Source organism: Solanum dulcamara, chromosome 2 (genome assembly GCF_947179165.1).
Source record: "Solanum dulcamara chromosome 2, daSolDulc1.2, whole genome shotgun sequence".
Classification (NCBI taxonomy): Eukaryota; Viridiplantae; Streptophyta; class Magnoliopsida; order Solanales; family Solanaceae; genus Solanum; species Solanum dulcamara.
This window is the reverse complement of record NC_077238.1, coordinates 66,806,958-66,828,411: the sequence shown is the minus strand read 5'-3', so window position 1 is coordinate 66,828,411 and position 21,454 is coordinate 66,806,958. Positions and strand designations below refer to the sequence as shown.

Sequence of the window (21,454 nt, the reverse complement as noted above, 5' to 3'; positions counted from 1 at the left end):
AGCCAGTGATAGTACAACAAGCCGACGTTGTTGCCACGTCCGTTCATACCTTGCCAGGGTATGAATAAATCAACCAATCATGGATCCATATCCAACCAAGTCCTATCATGTCAGGACGATAATTTGGGAAGCATTCGAATTTAACGGTTCAATCCCCTCCTACGTTTGGCGGCGTAGTTATTGGATTCGAGTTATTACTTACTCTTACCCAATTCGGTGCTCGATACTTCTCCCAAGACTCAATGCTCATAAAACTCCATCCAATAAACTCAATCAAATCATATCGACAAGTCTCATTTGGAACCTTGTCAAATCATCAATTCTATCACAATCAAATCTCCTCCAATCATACTATCCGATCAATCTCAATCGTATCTTTCAAGAGTAGTTTAAATATGCATTTATAACATCATACAATCCTACCCAATCATTCCTCTATTCATTTAGTAAATCATTCCGGGACTCATCAAGACTCCAAGGTTCTAAATAGACAATTTAAGATAATCAACATATTTAAGAAAATTAACATAATTAAAATAATCAACATGTTTAAGAAAATCAATAAAGTATGTTTAACAACTCATATCCATCAACTCATACTAAGATGAAGAATTTGGAAATTTCTTGACTCAACAACATCAACATAACAAGAATCAAATTAATAGATAAAAAGACTCATTTGGACATAAGCTTATCAAGAAACTCCATTCTTATGAACATTTAACCTCAGAGAAGGTGTAGGGCACATGGGTGGACTCAACTCATGTTTTGAGTAGCCTTACATACCTTGGTGAAGACTTTGAAGGAACCTTGATGTTGGGTCTTCAATGGAAAGCTTGAACCTAAGAAATTCTTGAAGGCAATTTCCTGTTGGAGAGAGATTGAGAGAGAAGGGAGGATGTCTAGGGATTTTTGGGAGAGGCAATGGACTGAAAATTATGGTCCAAATCATGACCAAATCAGTGTATATATAATTAGAGAAAATGTCCAATTTGCCCTTCCGCAAAAATCTGTAAAATCGGGCTAAAACCCTCTTGGCGCTATGGTGGCGCGCCGCTCCACTACAGCACCAAGTCGAATATAGGCTTAAAACCTGCACATCTGATAGTGGCGAATCACGCCAAGGACCAAACTACTGAGGCTTGTTCCTGGCGCTATAGTGGCGCGTCGCGCCCTTGCAGCGCCAAATCTAAATTTTTTGGGTTCTGGAAAAAATAGGCTTAAAACCCTGCACATCTAATAGTGACGCGTCGCGCCAAGGACCAAACTACTGAGGCTTGTTCCTAGCGCTATAGTGGCGCATCGCGCCCTTGCAGCGCCAAGCCTAAATTTCCTGGGTTCTGAAAAATAGGCTCAAAAACCCTGCACATCTAATAGTGGCACGTCGCGCCAAGGACCAAACTACTGAGGCTTGTTCCTGGCGCTATAGTAGCGTGTCGCGCCACTACGGTGCCAAGCCCAGGTTTTCCTCAGTTATGGTCCAGGCTTGAAATTTCTGGAGCACTAGTCCGTCGTAAGATAGTTATAACTTTTGACTCCAAACTCCAAAAAATACAGTCTTAGTGGTGTTGAAAAGAAGACTCAAAGACCTTTAATTTAATGGGTCATGGGACACCCAGTTCATTATATTCAAAAAGATAAGGTCATTGGAATTCGACCCTAATACAAGCTCATTCGAAAACTTAGCCAAGATGAGTTCTTTGGATTTGGCTTGGTTCTAGGGATCCCTTATGACCCTAAATCACCTTCGACACTCTCCAATTTCTTAAAAAATGATCCTAACTCATGCATGCACTTTACAATCGTCTAGTACAATCCTATACGTACACGAAGAACGGTTCGAATCTTAGTAAAATTTTTTGGGGGTGTTACACAAATATAGCCCATATACGAATTTTTGATTGTGTCGTATATGTGCTAGTAACACCACCATAACGTACAAAGATGGGCCTTCAATGAAGGTTTGGCATATATGTTGTGTTTGACTCACCCTCCATAAATCGATACCTTGAGCCATTGACTAAAGACTTATTCACTACTCGATTTGCAGATTATCGGTTTGATGAATTAATTTTTCTGCCATTAGGGGGAGAGAAAAAAGAATCCGAAAAAGAAAAAAAAAATCGTGGAAAATTTCATCATTATCACATTTTGATCCACGTACCCACACATGTGAGCAGGAGGTCCAGAAGATTATCCACTTGCAGAAAATAGCAAATCAAATGTCAGATGCATTTACTAATTTGAAACAAATAACTAAGTCACATATCCCTGCAATGAATGTGCCTATCCAAATTGATGTCCCAAAAGGACCATCTACAAGTATCATAGCTTCTGAATCCCAAACACGCCAGAAGCGTGGTAGACCACTGGGTTCAAAGGATAAAAATCCTAGAAAGAGAGCGTGAAAAATAATAAAGATGATACTACACAAGAACCTCTTGAAGGAGGTCAAAATTTGAGTAATCCTGATATTCCTGAAGAAATTAGTGAGCCCGAGACTCAAGTGAATGAAGAACTTTCAATAAGTTCTATCGGTGATGAGATAAATCTAGATCGATCAAAAATTACGGTGGATAATATTTTTGCATATAATGTTACAATTAACCTCATGCAAGATAGTGAAAGTCTTGAGCCTAAATCAGTTGAAGAATGTCGACGTAGATGTGATTGGCCAAAATGGCAAAAGACAATTCAATCAGAATTAGACTCACTTGCTAAACGTAAGGTTTTTGGACCAGTAGTCCTCCAAACCCCTGAAGGTGTAAAACGAGTTGGTTACGAATGGATTTTTGTGCGAAAACGAAATGAGAAAAATGAAATTGTAAGATACAAGGCACGCCTTGTTGCACAAGGATTTTCTCAAAGACCCGGAGTCAACTATAAAGAAACATATTCACTTGTTATGGATGGAATAACTTTTCGATATTTTATCAGTTTAGCTGTACATAAAAATCTTGATATACATCTAATGGATGTTGTTACAGCTTACCTTTATGGTTCACTTGATAATGACATTTCCATGAAAATCCCAGAAGGATTAAAATTGCTGAAGCATGTAAAAAATCTTGGGAAATATACTCAATAAAACTGCAAAGATCATTATATGGTCTGAAACAATCAGGGCGTATGTGGTATAATCGCCTTAGTGAGTACTTAATAAATGAAGGCTATATAAATGATGTTATTTATCCATGTATTTTTATCAAGAAAATAGAATCGGAGTTTGTTATACTCGCCGTTTATGTTGATGACATAAATCTCATTGGAACCCCTGAAGAGGTCCAAAAGGCGATTAAATATCTAAAGAAATTATTTGAGATGAAAGACCTTGGAAAGATAAAATTTTGTCTAGGTCTGCAAATTGAATATTTAGCAGAAAGAGTTTTTGTCCACCAATCTGTCTACACTAAGAAAATCTTTAAAATATTTTACATGGACAAAGCACATCCATTAAGTACTCCAATGGTTGTTCGATCACTTGAAGTGGAAAAAGATCAATTTCGACCTCTAGAAGAGGATGAAGAAATTCTTGGTCCTGAAGTACCATATCTCAGTTCTATTGGTGCACTTATGTACCTTGCTAATGCAACCATGCCTGATATAACATTCTTTGTTAATTTACTGGCAAGGTATAGTTCATCCCCAACGCGAAGGCATTGGAACGGTATCAAACATATTTTGCGATACCTGAAGGGTACTATTGATATGAGTTTATTTTATACTAACAAAGGTTGCGCAGACCTTATTGGTTATGCAGATGCAGGTTATTTATCAGACCCACATAAAGTTCGATCTCAGACAGACTATCTATTTACACACGGAGGTACTGCTATATCATGGCGATCTACAAAGCAGTCTATTGTTGCTCATTCTTCAAATCATGCTGAAATAATAGCAATTCATGAAGCAAGTAGAGAATGTGTGTGGTTGAGATCGATGATACAGTTCATCAAAGAAAGATATGGTCTAGAAAATGATGTTAAAGTACCCACAATTATATTCGAAGACAATGTCGCGTGCATAGCTCAATTGAAGGGTGACTTCATAAAAAGAGACAGAACAAAACATATTTCACCAAAATTATTCTTCACACATGATCTACAGAAGAATGGTGATATTGATGTACAACAAGTTCGTTCAAGTGATAATCTTGCAGATTTATTCACAAAGGCATTACCAACATCAACTTTTGAGAAGTTAAGATATAAGGTTGGAATGCGTCGTCTCCAAAATATCAAATGAAGTTTTCATCAGGGGGAGTAAAATACGCGCTGCACTCTTTTTTCCTTAACCATGGTTTTGTCCCACTGGGTTTTTCTGGTAAAGTTTTTAATGAGACAACATTCAAGGCGTATTACTGGATATGTGTATTTTTTTTCCTTCACTAGGCTTTTTCCCACTGGATTTTTACTAGTAAGGTTTTAACGAGGCACAACATATATGGATATTGAAATATCTATGTATATTTTTTTGGAAGCACATTACACGTGGACATTCAAGGGGGAGTGTTAGAAATTGAGTGAAAAATAATTGTCCACTAATGCAATATTTTATACACGTGGGACCCACTGAAAGTGGGCAACCCACTAATTTTTCTCTTCTTTTAGATATCTATTTGTCTATATAAATCCTTGGCATTGAAATGAAATGAAACGTAGAAAACATAAAATACAGACTTACTCTAAATCCTCTCTCTCTCTATTTAACAATCTTTTTGTTCCTGTTTCTCCCTTTAATTGTTAAACTAGTATATTTTTAACAATACTTATATTTTGTTTTGGATTGCTGGAGCTTTGTTTTTCAATTAATTTTACTTTTTTAAAAATTTATGTATTGAATTTGATGATTTGGTTGTGTGATCCATTTATTTTTCTAAGGATTTCTCTTTTATCATAAATCATCGTTTTGAATTTTGGTTGTGACAACTTGTGTGTTTCTATGTTTAAATTGTTAACATCATACGTACTACTTTGAATAATGATAAATTAGTTTGTGCACATCAGTATTGCACCTATATTTACTATTCCTCTTTCCTAATTTATATGACATAATTTTTTTTATTTCACTCTTAAAATTCAAATTATGTCATATAAATTGAGATAGAAAAAATATTAAAAGGGTCATGTGCTACCTATATAAAACAAAATTGGAAGTTTGCTGCACTGTTATTGATATTTGTTATTATCAATATCAGTGAAATTGTTGTCACAATCACTATTAAGTGAAATTAAAGGAATAATATATTCCCGTTAATAAGGTAAAAAAGATATCCAGCTGAATAGGCAATAAAAGTATTATAAGTAAATCGTAATATCATGCAAATATCAAAGGTAGAATGGTATTTTTCAGGCATATTATATTATTAATGAAAAGGTAATACTATTTTTATTTTGTATTGTGTTTTTATGTCGATAAGAAAATATACCTAGCCTCCTAACATATGAAAAAAAGAATTTAAAAAGTCTTGGTTAGGTTTAGTTTTGAGCAAATACCAAGTCACGCATATAGTCTAAGAAATCTAAAATTAAATATTAAAATTTTTGAAATTATTTTTAAGTTAACAAAACTATATTTTAAGATACATAAATTTAATTTCATAAAAAGAATTGTGTGGAAAGATATTATGTAATAAAGCAAAAGTGGTTATAATATAGTAGGTAAACAAAATTTAAAATGATTTCACCTTAAAAGTGGTTTAATATTATTTATAACCTACATTAGCTATTGTGTGATTCTCTTACACTTTGTTTGGATGGTTGTTACATATTGTTTCATAATGTATTTTATTGTATTATATTGTGTTGTGTTGTATTGTATCGTACTGTATTATTTTAATGAATATAATATTTGGATAGATTGTATCATTCTCCGTCGTTACATAATGTCACACATCCATGATTTGAATGATAAACTTACAAGAAAAGTAGGGTACGAAGTAGAGTTACTATGAAATGGTAAGATAAGAGATGAAATATAATTATTAAATAATAAATAAAGACAAAATAAGAAAAAAATAGTAAGGCAACGACTCGATCACACCAAATCGATTGTTATATACAATGGGTCTTTTCGTTGTTACCTAACGATGGATTTAAACAATATGATACAATAGAATTTAAGTAACAAAACAAACATTGTATTTAAACTAACAATACAATACAACAAGTAACAACCATCCAAACAAAATGTCAGAATATATATCTTTCAAAGTATGCAATTTTATTAATTATTTATTATCAATATTTTCAATAAAATTAGAATATTTTCAACGTACACTTTTATGTTTAACGTAAGACATAAGTTTTTATCTTAAAAATGAACTTATCTTAAATAGTAATTTTTATCTTAAAAATTTTACCTTATTTTTATTCAAGTTTTGTACTTCATGATATAAACACGCAACAATATATATATATTTTTTATATATTTATTATGAATTAACGCGACACATACGTGCTTTTGCACGTACACTTTACTAGTAAGTACTATATGAACATGATCTTCTTGAAGGTCTTCAGCTATGATTGGACTTCTTCAAAACATACATTTGTTTGTTTTAACTACTTCTTTCTTTGAAGGAATCTTTTATGAGAAAAACATGCATATTATCCTATACATACATATAGTCATATATGGAAGTAGAGAAGAAATATTGGGTGTGACAGAAACTCTAATTGAAAGTTGATAAGAAAAAAGTTAAATATTAATGTATAAGGTCGGAATACTCTTAGTGGCGTGTGTAGGTTATTTTCTTTAGTGTATTTGTATTGTAGATAAGCTAATATCACAATTAGGGGTGGCAAAATAAGGTCGGAATACTCTTAGTGGCGTGTGTAGGTTATTTTTTTTTAGTGTATTTGTATTATAGATAAGTTAATATCACAATTAGGGATGACAAAATCAAACTTAATATACTGAAGTTTGGGCTAGGTTGGATCTTGACTCATTAGTTCAACTCATTTCTACCCAACTCATTTTAATCCATTAAAAATTAAGTTCATATATAACTCAAATTGTCTCGAGAGAAATCTTGTCAAAATATTGTTAAAAAAACTTTTTAATTTTTTTTTTGATATGTTATATATATAGTCATAAATAAAGAAAAAAATAATTTTCTTATGTATTTAAATATTGTAAAAGAACAAATAAAATAATAAAAACTTAGTAAAAATTGAATTGGGCTGGGTCTTGACCCATTTTATAACCCATTAGCCAATTCATTTTTATACAACTCATTTTGACCAAAACATTTTAGATTGAATTAAATCTTGACCCATTTATTGTCTTGACCACATTGTAACCGCCCAAATTTAATTCAACCCACTCGGTCAATTGCCACTCCGGGTCACAGCACATGATTTAGCAAGAATAGATCTCACGTTGCGTGTGCGGCTCCTTGATAAGCTAAAGAACAACTGAACAAGCTCAACATGGTGGTTTACTCACTATCACAGCTCAAGAACAAGCATGTAAACTTGGTGGACATAAATAGTTGGATAACACAGAGTCAATATCTTTGTAAATAAGCCCATAAATCTTAGGGATAATTGTCCATGGCTTACTTCGAGGGAGAAATTATTGAGAGTGTGGAAAAATATTCTACACACTAGAGAAATTAATTATAAGAGAAAAACAAACGCCAAATCTAAAATGGAAAAATCCTTTAGGCCGAAAAGATTCGGCCCAAATTTGGCCGAAATGGTAAAAAGGCATATTAACACAAACTAGTTCTTTTTGAACACTTTTACCCTTTTCTTCCAAAATTTAAATTATGCTTATCAATTTATTTATTAACTATTGCCCAATATATAAGGAACCTTCCCAATACATGGGGAATGAACTAATTTTCAAACTCCCATAAACTCATAAATACATGCTTATTCCATGTTTCTTTAAGTATGCCACAAAACTACCAAATATGTATAACATTACTTTTTTTCCTTCTTTTATATATAAAAAAATCTATAAAGAATACAACATTTGAATTGATAACTAGAAGATGAAATTGAAAGATTGAATTGAAAGACAAATACTCTATCAATATTAAAGTTAAAATAAATTTAACTCACACTCAATTCAAATTTATAAAATAACTTAATCAGTATAAATATTAACATTTGATAATAGTACTTGCTTTATTATTCTTTCTTCCCCCCATCGAATAATTATACCACCAACACACAATAATTATTAATCATGCAAATTATTAATTACTTACTTTATGTAGAAATTATATTATATACTAGTATTTTTAATTTAAACAGACCATATCATAATACTGGTATATCAATAACCTCTTCATTTCGATTAATCGTATACATTCACTTTCAATACACATATACACCCTCATTATGATGATGATGATAATGATCTAATGTCTGACTCTCTGCGATTCGACTCATTCGAACTATATGCATGATTTCTATAATTATCGACATTTACAAGGTTGATCCGTAGGGGATTATAGTTTAATTTGGTTGACATTTGTGTTTTGAGTTTCATTTTTGAAATGTTTTACAAATTATATTTGAAAATTATTAAATTACGACAGTCAAAATTCAAAACACTTTAGATATGATAGACATTGACACATTATAGAAACCATTAAAATTATATAGCTTATAAGTGTTAACTATACTTAATAAATCAAGAAACTCATGCATTTATATTGTAGTCATACTTTAGTCCTTTATTAATAATCCTATTATGAAACTTTAAGTTTTCATGAGTGATAAACTTACCAACACTAAGGTGGAGAGGAAAAATAATCACAATGCTCTAATTTTAGTAGCTAAACTAATGAATACAATATAATTAGATTTTTTAAATTTAATTATGAGTTATATATATTAATTGCTATCTATATAGATGCAGAATGTTACCAATAAATAAAGTCAAATAAATGTTACAAATAAAAAAAGGTTCGTCACTGAAATTTATAATTTTCTCAATGTATCTGAGAAATTAATATTACCGTCAACTCTTTTTTTACTTAACTGTTGTCGTGGTCGTCGTCGTTGTCTTACTACTACTACTAATAATAATAACAACAACAATAATAATAATAATATTAAATTAATTAATTAGATGAGGAATTTATTTTAATTTAATTTTGAATTTTTTTTTAATTAATATTGTTGAAGTAACAAATCTTCTTCAGAGCTAAGTCCCAAGGAGGCAGGTTGGAATGTACGGGCGTAGGTTAGCGTATTTTAGAGACATTTTTTTTGTATTTTTTTCTTAAAAGAAAAACACAAACGTTATATGAATTCATTAATCACTGAAGAATTGTATGTAATTTTATTCGTTAATTGTATTTAAAGAAAAATCAATTATAAATTTGGGAACATATACTTATTTCAATGTACTTAATTGCGTGTTATTGAGTAATTATTATAACTTTTAATTAGAGAAATACTATTTGTATTTGTTATGAATTTTTATTGTCTTGTTCAATAGAAAGATCTATATTAGATGAATTTGTTTGGTTAAAAAAATGTATATCTTAATTATGTATTATTTTATTTTACATACATTAAGAATGATGTAATTTAATATAGTATGATACATAAAGTATATATGTTTTAAATATTATAACTACTAATTAGGTATTAATTGATCTTCTGTTTTTCTTTGAAACATCCTTTTAATAGTATTATTAGACTAATTGGATATTTTACTTCTGGATAAAATTGGTGAAATAATTTTATCAATTACTATAAAGTATAATTTTGGTATAATATAAAAAATACTAATGCGTTGTTCAAGATGAAGTTATAAATATCTAATTTTCAATTATTTTAATATAAATTTAACTTCCAAAATTGAATTTTTGTTTTTGTCTTGAAAAATGGCCATTGTATAAATATTACACTAATCATTGAAGAATTAGATATAATTTTATTTTAGTGGTTATATTTGAAGAATTATGTAATTATAAATTTTTGAATCCATGCTTAATAGTTACCAAATTTGTATTATTGAATAATTAAGTATAATTTCTAACTAGATAAAATATTTATTTATAATTATTATTAACATGAGATGCGGGGGGACATATATGATTCAAACATAATTTGAATTGTAATGAAATTTTTTTTATGTAAAAATGAAATTACAAAAACTTTTTAAAACTAAAGTGTATAACTTTTTTAATTAATTAACCATTGTTTGTTTTTTTAAAAAAGATAAAATGAATTGTATACTATTCACACACAAAAAAATATATATGAAGGCTTTTCATCTTTCTTTGTTTATTACTCCCTCTATTCTATATTAACTGAATTTGTGATTCAACGCACACATATTAAGAAAAATATTTAAGGACATAATTTGAATCATATTTTTCACTATTTCCCTTTGAAAAATCATAAATATAACTTTGCAAGTAGTGTGATTTATCTACTAGAAAATATAAAACTTCAATAAATGAAAGGAAAAATATGAAAAAAAGTTTCAAACATCCATCTTGAACTTTGGACAATTCAATTATTTTGAACAATGAAAAATTCCTCAAAAATTTAATTAATATGAAATAGATGGAGTATTTCAAAAAGTGTGGGGAATAAAAAAAAGTCAACTTTGTTTTTGAAGAAACTTAGCAGAAATAAATGTAGAAATCAAAATAAGAATATTATGAAATTCTTATAAGCAAAAATTATCATTGTCTTTTTATAATTTTTGCCAAATTTATGCCAAATATTTTGGATCATTTAGCATTACTCATATAAAATAAGAGTATTCTTAATGGTGTGATTGTGTGAAACAGTTGGGAAAAAGTCAAACGAGCTTAACTTAAAATAGGACTATCACATGTTAAGATGTGTTTGGACTGATTTGCCCAACAGGCTACTGATAATATTGGTTTAATTGGGGAAATCATAAAGCAATCAGCCAACCATGGACGAAGCTAGGCTCACTGTTGTTGAAAACTTATGCAGGTCAAAATTATTTTGTATATGAATATTATTAGATGTCAGACACAGGAGTGGATCTAGGCTTCCAACAAGGGAGTTCACTTGAACCCTTCAGCATAAATTACACTGTATGCATAAGATGTTTTTTTAAAGTTTTTTTTTTTTTATGTAGAGTTTATTTTATATAGAGAGGTATCTTTTGAATTTCCTGAACATAAAATTGAAGGTTAATTTTGACGGATTTAAAATTAAACTTAAGATTTTAAGTTTAAATATCAAACACTATATATTACTTCCTTTATCTCATTTTAGTTGTCACGATAAGGTATTGCACAATTCTTAAGAAAAATTAATAAGGGATACAATTTGACTAATATAACCTTACTATAAATATTCTTCAATCATATACATTAAATATATTGATTAATGTTTTGTGTATTGAATGATAGGTAAGGAATACCAAAAGTTTAACAAGAAATAGTCTTGTAACTTTAAAATGACCTTTTTAAAAACTGTAGTAATAGAATAGAGTTCTAGTAATAATTTTTTTCACATTTCAAAATGACTTAATTACTAAGGGTTGAGTTGAAAAAAAATAACTAATTATTTCTTAATTATTTAAATTGATAACTAATTTGGGACAACTACTTTTAATGTATCTAACAATTAAAATAGAACGAAGGAAGTATTATTATTCAAGCTTTTTTAGTAAAATTTCTGAATCCAATCACTGTATCGTTATATATAGTAAAGACGAATAAGAGCCCGTTTGGATTGGCTTAAAAAAATAACTTTTATGTATGAAATGCTTTTAGAACTTTGAAGTGTTGAAAGTTATTTTTATAAATAAACAGTTGAGTGTTTGGATAAAAGTGCTTATGATGTGAATTTTAGGGTTAAAAGAATAAAAAAAGGAGTTTGAGAATTTAGTTAAAATACAAGAGATATAAAAGTAATTTTCATGGTCAAAAAAAATGACTTTAAGCACTTTGGAAAAAAAAAGTTAGGAATTCTAACTTTTCATTTTTGACTGACTTTAAGAACTTTATGGCTTAAAGTCAGTATTAGACAAACACGTTCAAAAGCTAAAAAGAGGTTTTAAGTTGGTTTTGACCAACTTAAAGTCAATCCAAACGGGCTCTAAGTTGTAGACTTCCACATTAATTTCATTCATAAACGCTGCATAACCAAACTAAGAACACTATCCTCGAAACATCAATAACGTTCACATTTGACTTTTCTCTTCCCTCTATAAAAATGTTATTGGCACACACATAGCACAATTGATGGACCCCAAAACATCGAAAAGTCATCAGTCATTCGAGCATTGAACTAAGCAAACTGCATATAAAACGACAAACAATAATTTGAGCATTGAACTAAGCAAACTGCATATAAAACGACAAACAATATTTTTCCCCTCACCAATTCCCAAAACCCTTGTAATACTATTCTATTCAAACACTACTCTTGGATTCTTTGTTCTACTTTCTTTCTCTCCAAACTTTTCCTTTTGGCCTCTTCTTTTCTTTCCACGATACCCTACACACACCTAAGTCAAAATCCCTTTACTTTCCTCCCCCTACAAATACCCTTCATACTCATTTCCCACAAATTATTACTACCTCTTTTTTAATTTCTTGAAAGAAAAAAAAATAATATGGTGCAACTTGAAAATGGTACAAATTTTTTCATCAATGACAATGTTGACGTGTTGATAGTGATATTGCAAAGGCTAGATGGTGGCTCCTTAGGTGTAGCTGGATGTGTTTGTAAGTTATGGTGTTCCATCACTAGAAATGATTCCCTCTGGGAGCACCTTTGCTTCCGCCACGTGTCTCCTCCCCCGGAGGGTGTGCGGACAGTGGTTTTGGCTCTTGGAGGGTATCGGAGACTTTACATGGTGTGTGTTAAGCCGGTCCTGGACCGGCTTAGGGAGTGGAAAACACGAACGGGTTCTGATGATGACTCGGAGGTAATGAGAAGAGTTTGGACGCAGCATGAAGTGGAACTTTCGTTATCATTGTTTTGTGTGGATTATTATGAAAGACTGTTTTTGGGTGGTGGTGGTGCGGCGGCATCATCACTTATGTTCCTATGCAACGCCGTAAATGTTTAGGAAAGTTGCGAAAAGAAGGATGTTGCATTAAGATTCCGGGAGGGTTATTCTTTTTATCTTTGCTCTTACTTTTTATTTTTGGTAATTCGAGATTTCTACTATTTGTTGCTAATGAAGTACTACGTACTACTTATTAATTATTTCTCACTAATAAATAAAACTAGGTAATATTCTAATTAGATTATTGTTTTGTGCATCTTTACTATTGAATATTGGGTCTGGATTGTGGTCGCTCACTGTGGATTGACCTGACCCATATAGAAGAGATAAGTATGGGGAAGTTACAGAGAAGTTGCAAAAAGGTACCTAATTCGTTGTTCTCGCTCTGTTACCCTTAATTTTATATTGGTATTAGAGTCAGATTGTGTGTTCTATTTCTATGAAGAAACAACTGAAAATTAATATGGGTTGTTCCGTTAAGAAAATCGATTTCATAATACTGTATTGATGATTCTTTACTTATTTATCAGAAATTGTTGGAATGCTGATAGTAAATTACATATTGTATTATTTCCATCTGTCGTCTTCAATTAATTTTTTACCAGTTATCGCTGTCATGTCGGCATAATCTAAATTCTGCAACAATTAGTCTTGTTTGGATTTTCCCTAGCGGCTTCTTAATTCAAACACAGGAAGCTTTTCTCTCTGTTTTTTTGTTTATGTAATATAATTATGTCTACTTGGTTTCAGAAATAATATTTCCTACAATTATTAAAAAGAATGTATAGAATTGTCGTGGAACCTTTCCAAATTACATCTGATTGCATTTATATTCATTCATAATTTTTCAAAATTATATTGGTTACTATTGAAGAACTTTTGAACATGTTAATGCAAACTTAGTGTTTGGCACTAGTTAAATAATGATTGCGTGTTAGCAAGTTCAGTTGTGGATCCTTGGTGAAATATTTCAGATGGAATCTGTTTACTTTTTGTGTAGAGAGCATCCATTGTGCTTTTTTTCCTACTTTTTGAAGTCAGAGAGTATTATCAATGAACAATTAAAAAAAAGGGTATATGAAGTATCATTGGATTTTTAATTTTTTTGTAACTGTACAAAGAACTATTTACTGTTGAAGTAATATAGCTTCTGAATATCAGTAATATAATCAGTGTTTTCCTATGAAATTCTAGAAAGGTCAAATCCATTAGATCGATAACCCCTTAAAGTTGACATTAAATTTTATTTAGACACCTCAATTAAGCTTTGTTCATTTTAAATACCTCACGTGGAGGTTTGCATTTTGACACTATTTTTATATTCTCAGAACTAGCTTGTGCGCATGTAGTAAATGTCTCCTACGTGGATAAATAAACGAATCAACATGTGACACATGAAGTTTTTTAATTTTTTTTTTAAAATCTCACTTTCAACTTTTTTTCTCTCTCCAGGATATTCCACCCCACCCTCATTTTCTTTTTCTTCTTCTTGGTGCCTTGTTTTTCTTTCTCTTTCTTTGTGGTTTTCTTTTTCAAATCCACCAAAATCTATGTGTTTTTCTTGTGTCAAACAAAATTTTCATTTATTGTGTTACATTCCTTGATTCCTCCTATCTTGAAAATTGATTTTATATTTTAAATGAAAAGTAACAATATTATTTAACTTGCTTTCTCCTTTCTTGACAATTGATTTTATATTTTGGGTGAAAAGTAACTGTATTATTTAACTAGTGCTGTGAAGAATATTATGGGGAGAATGTTATTTGAAAAGTGCGCACATGTAATGAGGGAGAATGAATAAATAAGGCTCACAAAGCAATTCAGTGTTTTTTTTGTATTGTTATTTTCTAAAAATCATCTCTATTTGTGTGAATTATTTTCTTAAAAGATGTCATTTTGCTTAATTTTATCAGTTGTAGTAGTAGACACCATTGGTGTAGCAGAACTTAAAATTTATTTTTTGATTTGATTTTTTTTTAAAAAAATACCACACATTCTTAGAAAATATTGGTGGTCTTATTTTTTTATGAGCTCTGTTGTTGAAGAAATTAGATTCTAATGTAACCCAATAAAATTTTGTAGGATTTTTTCAAAAATTTATGTGGTGATGGAGGGTGGTGGAAGGTGAAGAAGTTGTAGGAAAAAAAGAGTGAGGAAGAACAAGAAAGAGAAAAAAATTTCAAAAAAAATACTATTTACGCGCTGAAAAATCGTGTAATACACCTGCTATGCTGAGTCAGCAAAAAGTGTTAAAATGATACAACAGACCTCCTCATAAGGTGTCTAAGATGAACAAAGTATAGTTAAGGTGTCTAAATAAAAATTGATGCCAACTTTAGGGGGCCACCGATGAATTTGACCTTCTAAAAATGTATAATGATCTAAGCTATATGTTATCATGACCATGAATTTATATTATTAGAATACTGGCTTGTATTCAATTCATTGTTGTTTCTCAAGTGACGAAACTTAATCGAATTTTCATTTTTCTACTAATACTTTGTGATGAGTTATTATGACATATGTTACCATGTTAAATGGTTATGAATATCGTTTTCATCATTTTCTTATTCCATTTCATAAATGGCTGGATGGGAATGACTCGAATTAGTACTTCAAGTGGAAATGGTACCAGAAATTGAGGTAAGGGACTACATATATAGAAGAGTGCTTATTTTTTTATATCGTTAAATTTAATTTTTCGATGACTATACAAAGAACCTTTAGATGAGAGAGATTGGTGTTGGTCTCAAAATTGACAAGACTCTAGATGAATTAATGTGAAGATTTAGTAGGAAGATAATTTTCATTGGTACAAAAAGTCAAGGTAGTAACTTGGTAGGTAAAAGTTCGGTAAACCTTGATATTTTGACATATAGTGATGTCATGCATAACATCAAGAACAAGAATCAATTCCTATAAATAGGTAGCTCTTGATTCATTTGAAACACACATCAAAATGCCTCTCACTTGTCTTCTCATATGGTAATACATTTGCAAAATACATTAGAAGAGTATAGAATTGATAGAACAATCCTCTTAAATGTATTTGTGATCTTTCTCTTTTTTTGTTTAATAAAATACATTAGAAGAGTAGAGAATTGATAGAACAATCTCTTAAATGTATTTGTGATCTTTCTCTTTTTTTGTTAAATAAAATACATTAGAAGAGTAGAGAATTGATAGAACAATCTCTTAAATGTATTTGTGATCTTTCTCTTTCTTTGTTAATATAAAGACAACTGGACGTAGGATCATTTTGATCCGAGTCAGGTTAAATATTGTTGTTCTTCCTTATTCTTTATATTTTCACGTTTCTGCTAACAATTGATATCAAAGCCAAAGTTCTATTTGAGTATGTTTTGTGGTTGCAGCACATTCTGAACTTCCAAATCATAAAAAAATTACTTTGATTTCTTGTATTTCCAAATACTTTATAGTAGAAGAGGAAGAACAAGTAATAATAAGTTCCATGATGTTTGAAATTGATAGATTTAGTAGACACAACAACTTCAATATCTAAAAAATCCAGATGACGGCATTACTGCGGAGGAAAGGTTCAATCCATACTATTGACAAAAAGTACCCCGATACCACAACGATTTTTGACAAGGAGAAGATTGAAGGAGATGCATTGAGTGTAATCCAACTGTCCCTTGCACCTAATACTTTGTGAAGTAAGTACAAGTACCGAGGAGACGGCCAAACAATTATGGAAAAGCCTGAAAGGTCTTTACCAGGATCGATCGGTGACAACAAGGATGTTGTTACAATGACATCTTCACACATTTAATATGGAGTCAGGTACTTTGTTGCAAGACCATCTAGATGTGTTCAATAAACTTGTGATGAACTTACAAACTATCAGATTTAAAAAGGATAAGGAGATGTTTGCATGTGCTTTGCTATTTTCATTGACTTCAAAATATCTTGATATTGAGAATTCAATGATGTATACCAAGGAGCCTATCACTCTTGAGAAAGTTTGGCAAGCACTTAACTCTTGTGATGTGCAATGACATTTTGAAGAAGACAAAGATGACAAAGCTAGTAGACTCTTTGTGAAAGGTCGTACTAGCTAACAGGGAATGAGAAAAACAAAGTACAAATCAAAGATCGTGTGAACAAGAAGAATGTGTAGTGTTGGGGCTGTCACAGGAAGGGACACTTTGAACGAGATTGTCCTATGTCAAAGTCCAAAGAAAAGGCAAGTGCATCCATTGTTGAGTAGGAACATGATTTTGATGATGAATTTGTACTAACAACATCATGCAATAGTGGAGTCTATGACAGAAAATGGGTGTTAGACTCTGGTTGTACTCTGCATATGACATTCCGAAGAGAGTGGTTCAGTAGCTATGAGACAATTGGAGGAACTGTTGTAATGGGCATAAGTACAACTTGTAAAATAATTGGCATTGGTTTAGTTCAGGTTCATTGGCATGATGGAATCGTGAGGACTATTATAGAAGTCCATCATGTTCTTGATTTGAAGAAAAATTTGATCTTCGTGGGTACTCTGGATAAACAAGGCTACAAGTATATGAGTGAATGAGGTACTATGAAAGTGACTAAAGTGTCTTTAGTTATGCTGAAGGCCAAGTTGGAGAATGTCCTCTACACACTAGCAGAAAACACCATTGTTGGCTCTGTTAATGCATCTACAGTAGTTATTTGATGATAATAAGGTAATATTATGCCACATGAGACTAGGCCATATAAGCGCACAAAGACTGGAGATGTTGAGCAAATGCAACCTTTTGAATGGTTATAAGATCAACACACTTAAATTTTGTGAGCATTACGTCCTAGGAAAGCGGAAGAAGGTCAGATTCAGAACTGGCAAGCACAAAATGGGAGAGGTGCTAGACTATATCCATTCAGATTTATGGGGTCCCTCTAAGCTTCCATCGAAAGAAGGAAAGAGGTATTTGTTTTCACATTTATTGATGATTTTTCACAAAAGATTTGGGTGCATTTCTTGAAGGCAAAAGGTGATGCTTTTGAAGTATTTAAAGAATAGAAGATTTTGGTTGAGAATCAAACAAAGAGAAAAATAAAGTATCTTTGCACAGACAATGACTTGGAGTTTTGCAGAGAAGAGTTCAATAATTTCTGCAATGTTCATGGATTTCAAGACATAAGACGGTCAGGAACACACATCAAAATAGAGTTGCCAAGAGGATGAACAAAACTCTTCTTAAGAAGACTCGTTATATGTTCTTACAAGCCAAAATGTTTAAAGTGTTTTGGGCTAAAACAATTCACACTACTTCTCATAATGTCAATTGATCTCCAACATCAGCGATTGACTTTACAATGAACCCTTTAACTATTCATACTTTTGAATATTTGGGTGTCCTGCTTACTATCATGTTAATGAAGGAAATCTTGAATTAAGGTCTAAGAAGACCATATTCATAGGGTATGTAGATGGAGTAAAAGGGTACAAGAATTGGTATTTGTCTTTAGTAAAATTTGTAGTTAGTAGAGATGTTACCTTTGATGAATATTATATACTTTATCATCAAACAATTTCTATAATGTTATCAAGAAACAAGAACAACAAGCAGGTAGAGCTACCGATGGAGCTATATAATGACGGTTAGCCATGATGGAAGGGATGAAGTCTCACAAAAATGAGACATGAGTCCTAATTGAAAGGCCAAAGGGAAAGAGGACAGTTGGATGCAAATAGGTGGGTCTACAGAAAGAAAATGTATTCCAGAAGTGGAAGATTCTAGGTTCAAGGAAAGATTGGTTGAAAAGGGTTTCACTCAGAAGGGGAAATTGACTACAATGAGATTTTCTCTCCAGCCGTGAAACATAGCTCAATTTACATGCTACTAGCATTGGTTGCACAATTTTATTTGGAGCTTCAACAACTTGATGTCAAAACTGCTTTCTTACATGGTGATCTGGAAGAGACAATCTATATGGATTAGCCTAAAGGTTTTCTAGCTAAGGGAAAAGAAGATCATGTATGCCAACTGAAGAAGTATTTGTATGGTTTGAAGCAATCTCCTAGATAGTGGTACAAGAAATTTGATGCATTCATGACTATACATGGATTCTCGAGTAGTGCATTTGATAGTTGTGTGTATCAAAAGAAGATGTCTAGTAACTCTATGATTTATTTATTATTGTATGTTGATGATATGATTATTGCTACTAATAACATTACGGAGATAAATATTTTAAAGAAACTGTTGAGCAAGGAATTTGACATGAAGGATTTGAGAGCTACAAAAAAAATTATTGGAATGGAGATTTCAAGAGAAGATAGTGTTGTAAATCTTTCTCAGAAAAGGTACATCGTAAAGGTTCTTGAGAGATTCAATATGTAGATGAGAAACCCTATAAGTACACCATTAGCTTCTCATTTAAAGCTTTCAGAGTTACAAATATCTCAATCTTAAGATAAGGTGGAGCATATGTCAAAAGTTTCTTATGCTAGCGCAGTTGGTTGCATTATGTATGCTATGGTGTGCACATATCCAGATATTTCTCAATCTGTAAGGGTGGTAAGCATGTACATGGCTAATCCAGGAAAACAAAATTGGAAAGTTGTCAAGTGGATACTGAGATATCTCAAAGGAGCTTCTAATGTTGGTCTAACCTTTCTAAAAAGTGAAGGTATTTCAGTTCTTGGTTATATGGATTCTGAATATGCAGGGGATCTAGATCTTGATAGAAGAAGGTCCACAACTTGATACATCTTTATTCTCGTTAGAAATGTCCTTAGTTGGAAATCGACTTTATAGTCGATTGTCGCTTTGTCTATAATATAGGCAAAATACATGACAGCAACAGAGGCAGTGAAAGAAGTTATCTAGTTTAAAGGTTTGGTGGCAGAATTGAGTTTTGTTTAGTTGGAATCAACTCTAAGATGTGATAGTTAAAGTGCTATTCATTTGATTAAAAATCAAGATTTTATGAGCGCACCAAACATATTGATGTCGGATTCCATTTTATTTGAGATATCGTTGAAGAAGGTGCTATCAAGGTCGAGAAGGTTGTCATAAATAATAACGCTACAGACATGTTGACCAAGATAGTCCCACTTGCCAAGTTTGCACACTACAAGGACTTGGCGGGAGTATGTATCAACTGATGCATCTCTGGGAGAACAACTACTAGGTGGAGCTAGTGTGTTCAACAAATATTTGATTCTTCTTGTTTCTTACAATAGAATTGCGTAGAAAGCTTAGAAGTTTTGGTTGGAGTTTTTCATGCACATGCTCGGAATGCAAACCATGGTGAAAATTGAAAGAGTTGAGGCTGAAGACACAATCAAAATTTGTTGAGAGAAAGTTGACAATGGAAAATCTTGCGAAGGTGGAGATTTGTTAAAATTGATAAGATTTTAGATGAATTAATTCGAAGACTTGGTAGAAAGATGATTCTTCATTGGTACAAAAAGTCAAGGTAGTAACTTGGTAGGTGAAAGTTTGGCAAACCTTGACATTTTGACATATAGTGATGCCATGGATGACATCAAGAAAAAGAATTCATTTCTATAAATAGGTAGCTCTTGATTCATTTGAAACACACCTATCACTTGTATTCTCATATTCTAAGGCATTTGTAAAACACATTAGAAGAGTAAAATATTGATAGAGCAATTCTCTTAGATGTATTTTGGACCTCTCTATTTTCTTTGTTAATATAAAGGCAATTGTTCTTTGGTGGACGTAGGATCATTCTGATCCGAACCATGTTAAACATTGGTGTTCTTCCTTATTTATTATATTTTCACGTTTCCATTAACAATTGGGTGTTTCCCTTAACTTTCGTAGAGTAATTGGGTTTTCCTTTGGCTAGTCCTTTTTTTGTATGAAAAGGTTTATGCCTCTATAAATAGATGCTCATTCCTGATAACATGATAACATTCACAATATAGTCATAGGGGCTTTGAAAGTTTTATCTAGGGGGACACTTTGTGAGACACAAGTATTACATTAACACCTTGTGAATCTCTTTATATTCTGAATAAATTGTATAAGGTTATTTCTCTCGATATATTTTGTACTCTCGTATTTATATTGTTAATTGATTATCTTCTCTTGTGGATGTAGGTCGATAAATCAAACCATGTTAAATATTTATGTCTTTTTTGGTATATTTCTTGTTTATCTTCTTACTCATGGTCTTTAGGATTTTCCTTGCTAGCTTCCGCATGTCACTCAATTATTTCGTTCCTAACACTTGGTGCGGGAAAGGATGACAGAAAAAGAGAAATTTATGAATTAAAAAATAGATTTGTAAACTGCTATATCAACTTTTATTTGCTTATTTGTGGAGAAATTTATCACGTTCCTACCTATGTACTAGTCGTAATACGGCGATCGAAATAAGGGCTCCAACCAAGCCTCTTGTTCATATCATAAGCATACATGAGGGTAAAGTAAAAATGGAAACATTATAAGAGAGTCTAAACCAAGAATAGACAATAAAGAATATCACATGACAACAT

At 31.5% G+C, this 21,454-nt stretch overlaps 1 protein-coding gene across 1 annotated transcript; it reads left to right on the top strand.

Moving 5' to 3' along the window:
• Positions 1-12,349: 12,349 nt before the first annotated feature.
• LOC129876446 (F-box protein SNE-like) lies at positions 12,350-13,648 on the top strand. The gene has a single exon (XM_055951899.1). It carries the CDS (start codon positions 12,580-12,582, stop codon positions 13,036-13,038), a length of 459 nt encoding a protein of 152 aa, XP_055807874.1. The 5' UTR covers positions 12,350-12,579; the 3' UTR covers positions 13,039-13,648.
• Positions 13,649-21,454: the final 7,806 nt, after the last annotated feature.